Source organism: Anneissia japonica, unplaced genomic scaffold (genome assembly GCF_011630105.1).
Source record: "Anneissia japonica isolate Jap-2015-1 unplaced genomic scaffold, ASM1163010v1 scaffold1537_len634075_cov158, whole genome shotgun sequence".
Lineage (NCBI taxonomy): Eukaryota > Metazoa > Echinodermata > Crinoidea > Comatulida > Comatulidae > Anneissia > Anneissia japonica.
The window spans coordinates 280,991-289,350 of record NW_022723531.1 but is presented as its reverse complement, the minus strand read 5'-3'; the positions used below and the strand labels follow the sequence as shown (position 1 = coordinate 289,350).

The following is an 8,360-nucleotide window of genomic DNA, read 5'->3' as shown; positions in this document are numbered from 1 at the left end:
GACTATATATGGGCACATCATGACCATATATAGGCACACCATGACCATATATGGGCATACAACAGTTTGTTGTCAAAGAAAATTTGATAGTGTGGACAGATTAAAGCTAGTGCACACTACGACATTGTATGTGACAAATATGAGTGATGTGCCTGTATATAGATTGACGATGTACACCCAAATATGGGCATATCACATTTTTTGTCACAGAAAATATGTTTTAGGTGACCTACCTCTCCTGACATGTCGCCGGCTGATGGGAAGACAGGGAAACAGGCTGAGTAAATAGCAAAGAATGTTAACCAGCTTAAGAACCCATGCCACAGTGAAAAATGCACAGGCTGCAAGGAAAACAATTAATTCTAGTAATTGTTGGAAATTCTACTTCTGATTCCTAAATTGTAATTTACAATTTTTATATATATTCTACACTTATTATAATGATTTAAATAAATGTATACATATATATTATAGAGGTAAAAAAATAGATAAATAATAATAACAGTTCTCAAATAGGAACATGATGTTATAATCATATCAAGCATAGCTTTTCAATAAAAATTTCTTTTTTAATTCATTTGCATGAAGTAAAAAAAGTGTGGAGATATTTTTGGAACTGCAACCTCTCGAGACCTATAGGATATACATGCAGATTTAACACCAGGGACTTTCTCTCATACAACTGACTGATACTCAATACGCAGCTAGAGGTATATATTTATAAAATATAACATATTATTATTATTAAACACATATATTAGTAAAATCTTTAAAATTCAAAAACAATTTAAGTGGATGATTACCCAGCTCCATGCCTCCATCTCCAGACCTGCCTTCAAACTCACAACGACAACGACATACTGTACAGAAAAAGTAAAATATATCAATGACGTAATAGAGGAGATAAAATAGAATTATCACTGTAATAATAATAATAATAATAATAATAATGATAATGATAATAATAATAATAATATTGTAGCTTTATATAGCGCTGTATCCATTTAACATAAGATGCTCAGGGCGCCTGATATATGGACAGGAACTCGATCAATGACTTTCTTCGCCGCTAAGGGTCCCTTCTTGTCTGTGCTACCTGGTAACCTGGTAGCAGCAACTCTCATCATCCACCAGTACACCGGGGTATCCCCAAATCGTTTTGGGTGATGTACTGGGTTCTTTATACTGCACACAGGCCATTGTATACACTGGGCCTATGGTTTATAGTCCGGTTATCCAAGAAGACCTGTTCTACCACAAGAACCATTCATAGCAAGCGTGCTGTTTAAACCAGTGTCGATATTTGGATGTAAGTTGCAGCGCCTCTGCTAACCACTCGGCTATTATGTCCGCCGCTGTAGTCTAAATATCAATTTACACTGTCAACCTTTATTGGACAAATATCTTCCCTTCAACCAATGGGAGCTATGATCAGTGTTGGCTGCAGTAAGTGGCAGTGCCATCAACGAAAACAACTATGGCAGGAGCCACAATACTGGTGGCAAGAAACTGGGTGAGCAAGGCCAGGTGGTAAAACACAGGGTTGCAAGGGGCCACATGGTTATTTTTTTATGAGTGTATTTACAAAATGCATTACATGCTCTGTAACAACTTGTATGCAACTGGATTGTTGGGCTCCAAATATACTTACTGTGTAAACCATATTACCAACAAAAAGATAGTCTCCTGTATATCCCGATTTAAAGGCGGCGTCTTGATGAAGGGCGCCGATGCTAATCCAAAAGATTAGTAGCGAATGTATTATGGAGTTTACAGTCCACATCCAAAACACCTGATACGAAAGGACAAAACGATTTTATAATAATATAAATAACAATAATAATAATGCTTAATTTATAAATATACATTAATGAAACTTCAACTGCTTTTTCTTTTTATTCTTACCTTTGTATTAAAGTATTTTGCATTCTGGGAAGGTTTGTAAAGCTGTGGAAAGCGCTGCATACTCTGGGCACTTATATTGCGATCGAACAAACCGATCGCAAACGGTGGCATAACGGTGAATATAACATTGTAGAATGCAATACACCAACGGTTGAACAGAATCTGACCTGACCAACCATTCATCATGGCAAACCAAAACTGGGGGAAAAAAAAAAGATATTCAAGAAACGAAAATTAGTTCTACAATTTTTTAATCTAGAAGGTGTATTTTTTTTATTTACTTAATTATTTGTCACTTGGTCACAATGTGTTTTCTACTTGAAGGCACCTTGGTACATTTTCAGGTTAGTTAATTAAGTGGTTTGGGGTATTATAGTAGATTGGGGTCATTTGATTACAATCTATGGTAAAAATTAGTTCAATATGCAATAATTTTTGAATAACTTTTCATTTTTCTTTGTATTCGTTTGTTTAAATATCTTGTCTGTGGCTGTGTGGCGATTAATTTTTGCTGTTGGTTTTGATTAGAAAATTAAAAAAAATATATATTTTTACACTTTTATTTTATATAGTACACAAGATCATACAATCAGTCAACATAAAATGTTTTGTTCACACTACCAAGTGTTATGGTGTTTTATGACATCATCCTGACATCATCATCATCATCATTATGACATCATCATGCCTATACCTGGGCACCTAGGCCATAGCAGTGAGTCACTTTATACCTCCCTGCCCATATAAGCAAATCACAAATTATTTGTCACATAATAGTGTACACACTGATTAACAGGAATTGGACATACCTCCATGATGTACAGGCAAATGTTTTTGTAAAACGAGTAAAGAATAAGCTTGGATATACGACTGTAGCTCCACACACCGTGTACGAGCATCAGCTTCTTTAGGAAACGGAACTGAGCTATAGAGTAATCTGATGAGTTGGCAGCCTGCAAACCCTCGTTCCCGCTGATACCTATACCAACATCAGCAGCCTACAAAACACAAAAATTCATGATAAAATTCACCAACACACAAAATCCATCACTATCACCTGACTTTCTTCTTCACTTATCGATTTATAATTGCAGGTTTAAAGCATTAATTTCACAAAGGTGTTATGGTTACTTGCAAGGAGGGCCACATGAAGGATGCATTAAATCCTCCCCACCTGACTTTGAAATAAATAGACTATGGCCCCATGGCCAGCCCTAGACCCCAGCAGTCCATTTTGGTCAATGAAAAAAAAACAAAAAAAACCTGCACTAGAAATCTGCTGAAAAACAAAATATGCTCAAATAGCTAACAAACACCTTTTATTACTTTACCAGTTAACGCCCCCTTCAATTAATAATCTATCCCTCCACCCACTTAATCTTTGTGCCCCTTCCAGCAGCCCCTACTGTATGCCAATACTCTTTGCCATTATCTATAACCATGCTTCCCAAACTATGGGTCATGACGAGAAAATGGGTCACCAATCCTTTGTGTTGGGTCGCGAGCAGGTTTGCTAAAAGCATTTTTAAAAAAAAGAAAGAAGAGATTGTCAATTCATGTGCTAATTTATACGGTTAACAGATCTGACGACTAGAGTATTTTAGGTGAATCCTCCTTGTCAATGTTTGTAGTATGGAAATAGTAACGCAAAATTTTCGGCCTTATTGTAATCAGTAAATGTATATCCCATTATAATTGTGGTCTGTAAGCAAAGAGCCCAAAAGCAGAAGTGTATTTTGAAACTGTATTAATTTTACCTGTATCATACTGACATCATTAGCTCCATCTCCAATCGCAAGCGTGACTGCATGAACGTTCTGTTTCACCAGTTCTACCAGCTCAGACTTCTGCATGGGCGACACCCGGCAACAAATAACAGACTTACAACAGATGGCTAATTCAAGGAAGTCTTTACGGAGGCTGAAATCCAAGGCATATATCAGGGTCTGGCGACAGAAAAACAATAAATAAAATTTCAAGTAAAAACATTGTTTTAAAAAAAAAATTTAAAAAAATTGTTTTCTACATTCATACTTTTTATTGTAAGCAGAAAATTTATTATTACAAATAGTTGATATGTAAACAAAACAAAATTTACATTTTTTCTTGAAACTGGCTTCAGACTAATTATTATTAAGCAAGTATATTTATTCTAAATTTAAAATTCATAAGAGAACACATTAAAATACAAATTCAATTTTAGAAAAAGAAGCCGTTGGCAATAAAAATTGAATTGTTGGCAACTGGAGTTAAAATACATTATACTACAAGTAAATAAAAAAGATTACAATATTAGATATTAAAAATAAGAAATGTTTATTTTTTATGTTTGTTTATGTTTTGCTATGTAATTTTCCCTTTGTGTTAATCATTTTATACCTTCTTTATATACTTTATATTTATATTCTTATATTCAGAGTTAATAATGCCTTAAGTGAGATGAATGAACTTGGCGTGGAGTTGAACAGCTTGATGGTTAAGATGCTTGCCTTCTAATGCCAGGGTCCTGGGTTCGATTCCTGTGACAGCAGGAGTTTTTCTCACGACTAAAAACAGCTCCACTCCCCAAGCCTCATAAAGAGACATTGCTAAAATTAGCATAACATTATCTTTTATAAATTCAAAATGGCCCTGGATATCAGCCGACCTTCTAGCATATGCTGTAATGGGCAACCAACTTTTCAACTTTCAACTTCAATTTATTTAACTTGGTTCAAATATACAATTCAACAGCACTGTATAACTATTATAGGGAAAACCAAGTAGTGAGACCAACAAAAAGTGAATAAACTTCGTAAACGTTGGTCCCGCGGAGAAGAACCCTCAACAATACCCACTTAACTACAAATTACCATAAAATCATCATAAACAAAAGCATCTAAGTGAACTGTAGAAAATAATTTTTACAGGAGACCTTAAATGAATAAGAACTACAGCTAGTAACTGAATCTGGCAATCCGTTCCACATTTCGGGACCATAATAAATAATGGTTTTCTGCCTTAAAGAGAGCTTGGTAAATGGTGTGTGAAATTTATGAGCCTGCCTTGTGTTGTATTTGTGGACTATTTTACTTAAAGAGTTGAGAAATGCTTATCGGTAGATTTTGGTTAACAAGGTTAAACATAAAAAGTGAAACATTATATTTAAATAATAAATCAATTTTGAGAAATTTATGAAAAGAAAAATTGGGAGCTGTAAATATTGTAAAAAAAAAAATATGAAAGATTTTATTTAATTTTTTTTTTGTACCTTTCCATCTACGATGAGAGAAACCTCATTCTGTATCCCTGAGGGATCCACGTATTCATCAATTAACATACGTAGTCTGTCCCGAGTTTGATCCAGAGAATCTTCATTCATTATCAACAGCTGCATGTTTTGGTTAATAAGATGACTTGCATACCCTGCAATTAAACATAATTTATAATCATGATAAAATGTAAGCATGCTTTAATAACAACATACCAGCCATTCCAAACTATATGTCACTTCCAAATATCAACTGTAGTGATTTGTGGCCGAGATGTTATCACGCAATTGTTTGTGATCGTAAATATTACTTGAAGTAATACTACTTGAAATATTATAAAAGTGCTGTTCTTTGGCAATACAATGAACCATTTAATTTATTTTTCTAAACAGTACAACATATATGAGGCATGTTGTGGGAAAATGGCTAAGTTGTAGCAAAATTGGAAATTTTGAGTAATTCCCTTCCAAAGTTATTTGTGCATTGTTTAGTAGAATTAACTATCAAACCAACGTTAATAAACAATTGGTTGAACTAAGACTTCGGGACATGATTAATTATACATTAATCTGTTGATCTATAGTGAAAAAAAAAAAGATTTTTGGGCAATTTTTTGAGCTGCTATAATTTATAGCTCATTTACTCAATACTGGCCTGTGCAACAACTTAAACGTTTTGCCACAACATACCCCATATTTAAAAATTTTATTTCTTTTAGTTCCGTATTGGTTTGGGATTGTAATGTTGTTATTATTTTTGCTTGTTTTTGTTGTTATTGTCATTATTATTATTGACCTTTAAATACATTTTTGTTCTCTATTTGTTGTAAAGTGCTAGCGACAACCTTGTTTTAACCGGCGCTAGAGAAATTTTATCTAATAGAAAAGTAAAAAAAAAGTTACCAATATTAATGGCTGTTTCCTGCTTGTCGCCAGTCAAAACCCAAATACGTATATCAGCTAAAAGCAACGTTGCAATTGTTTCCGGCACACCCTGGTTGACGCACAACAAATAAATCATATATAAGCAATGTTAATGTATAAATTCATACAAAATGTGCAATTGATACATTGATTATTGCAAACACAAATTTAACATTTTAATAATAACTTTAATGATATGTATTAGCTTTAATGATATGTAATGATTGTATTATGTACTAATTGTATTTTAGTATGTTTTTAGCATTGTTTTTTTAAATATTTTGATGTAATTTTTAAGCTTTTCATTGATGCTTTAATGACGTCAATTTTAACATTTTATTGATAGCTTTAGAGTATCATTTATATAATGTATTGGCTATTTCTGATGTGATATTAACGTTATTATCATGTAATTTTTAGATTTTTTATCACGATCTTATGGTAGAACAGTATTTTATTATTGAATAAGTTTTTCATTAATAAATATAAATACTATCAAGTAAATTAAAAAAAAAAAAATGCTACTAGATTGTTGAGTCTACAATGAAGTTACAATTAGAAGGTGTATGGTGGTATTTTTACTTTTTTGGTACTGGTATTGAGAGAAGGGTGATGATTATCATTACACTTACTTCTTGTAGTTTGTCTTCAATTGCTGATGAGCCAATTAACATGAAGTTCATCTCAATCAACTCTGCAGCCTCTTCTAGTTTAGCCTCTCTGTCTTTCAATGCTGTACTCGCTTTATAAAACGTTGCACTCCATTCCTTATAAAATCACAATAAATTTACAAAGCTATATATCAGTACTTTGGTTTACCATCTTTTCTCAGATTCCCATTTACATTTGAGGCTTGGCATCAAAAAACAGGCGCCAGTGACCAATAAAATGAAAATTGTAAGCTTTAAAAAAATTAAAAATTACTGGAATTGATTTACTTTTGCCAAATTATGAGTAAAAGAAAGAGACTGCCACATTCTTATGCTAATTACTCAATTTAAAAATTAAATTTATTTCCAATTTAAAGTACAAATAAACAAGTTACAGTGGTCATGTCATATTCACTAAAGAAATCTACAGTAAGACCATTATCAGTGTAAGTGTAGCGGATCGTCTGGGTAGGGGCATAGATGCATACATATACAGTATAAGAAAATTATAGATATAAGAAAATCAATCATAAGACGAGACTAATGAGTCAAAGGTCACACTAAATGTTATACTCACATCATACTCGTCCTGAGCAACTTCACGGAATGCAAAGCATAAGGTTCTTAAACCTGTTGAAGCAAAATTAGTTATTAAATATTAGTTATTATTAAAAATATAAAATGGTGAACAAAAGTGAAGTCATACCTGTCGTAATACATCATCATCTGTCTTCTGCCTACTGGCAGGTTCAAAGCAGTTAATTAATCAAATTTTCTATTTCATATGATTTACGTTTCATGATGATATATAACTACTGGGCCTGTGGGAAACACATAAGTATATATTAAATTTAACTTAATTAAAGTAATTGCCTAACTCTTTACCTTCGGACGCAAACTCTTCCAGGTGTTGCAAGGTGGACTCTTTAAATTCTTGGTCCTTTCCTAATCGATCGTAAATCACGGTGTCCGCTCCTTTGCACAAGACAAATATACGTCCGTCTTCTGTGCGTACTATCGTAGACATACGCTTCCGTTGGCTGCTAGAATTCTATGTTCTTTGATGAGATGTAATAAATCAGCCATAGCCTCTAACATGCCAATGAACCAAGCAAAGCCTTGTTGACTGCTGCCAAGAACGCTTTACTAGCAAAATGCTAAATAATAATATTTATATTTTAGGCCAACTGCAATGTGTAAACAAATGTAAAATTGTTAAATAAAAGTAAACAAATTGATGAAAATTGTTTGTTTTCTTCATTCTGTGTAATACTTTCATGTTGCACAGCGCGTTGTAAGGCGTCACAGTGCGTCGCTACAGGAGGCGATCGCTTCATGAAAAAATCTCCCTATTTTTTGGTTTTCAAACTTGGGATCTCTGTTACTATATTATTGATTTCAAATGAGCATGATATTATCCATGTACTGTCTAGACAGCCATGAAACCCTTCCATTCTAGGACAACTTTTTGTGCTGATTTCAGGTATGTTAAAGGGATGCATTGTTTAATTAGTAAGATATTTTGCCTCAAAAATGGCCCAAGTGCTAAAATTGCGCAATAACATTGTGCGACTATATATTGATATATTTCAAATGAGCATAACATTAACAGTGGTCTCTTATACACATCT

At 33.3% G+C, this 8,360-nt stretch overlaps 1 protein-coding gene across 1 annotated transcript in view; it reads right to left on the bottom strand.

The window, feature by feature from the left end:
- LOC117112248 (phospholipid-transporting ATPase IB-like) overlaps positions 1-8,360 on the bottom strand; it is a 55,494-nt gene that overhangs the window by 7,889 nt on the left and 39,245 nt on the right. Inside the window, exons 18-28 of the mRNA XM_033255319.1 lie at positions 7,615-7,769; positions 7,307-7,359; positions 6,712-6,846; positions 6,059-6,149; positions 5,156-5,310; positions 3,663-3,851; positions 2,715-2,903; positions 1,906-2,103; positions 1,652-1,792; positions 804-860; positions 234-341 (exon numbers count right to left, since the gene is read on the bottom strand). Of these exons, the coding sequence (XP_033111210.1) occupies positions 234-341; positions 804-860; positions 1,652-1,792; positions 1,906-2,103; positions 2,715-2,903; positions 3,663-3,851; positions 5,156-5,310; positions 6,059-6,149; positions 6,712-6,846; positions 7,307-7,359; positions 7,615-7,769 (1,471 nt within the window). The remainder of the gene's footprint in view (positions 1-233; positions 342-803; positions 861-1,651; positions 1,793-1,905; positions 2,104-2,714; positions 2,904-3,662; positions 3,852-5,155; positions 5,311-6,058; positions 6,150-6,711; positions 6,847-7,306; positions 7,360-7,614; positions 7,770-8,360) is intronic.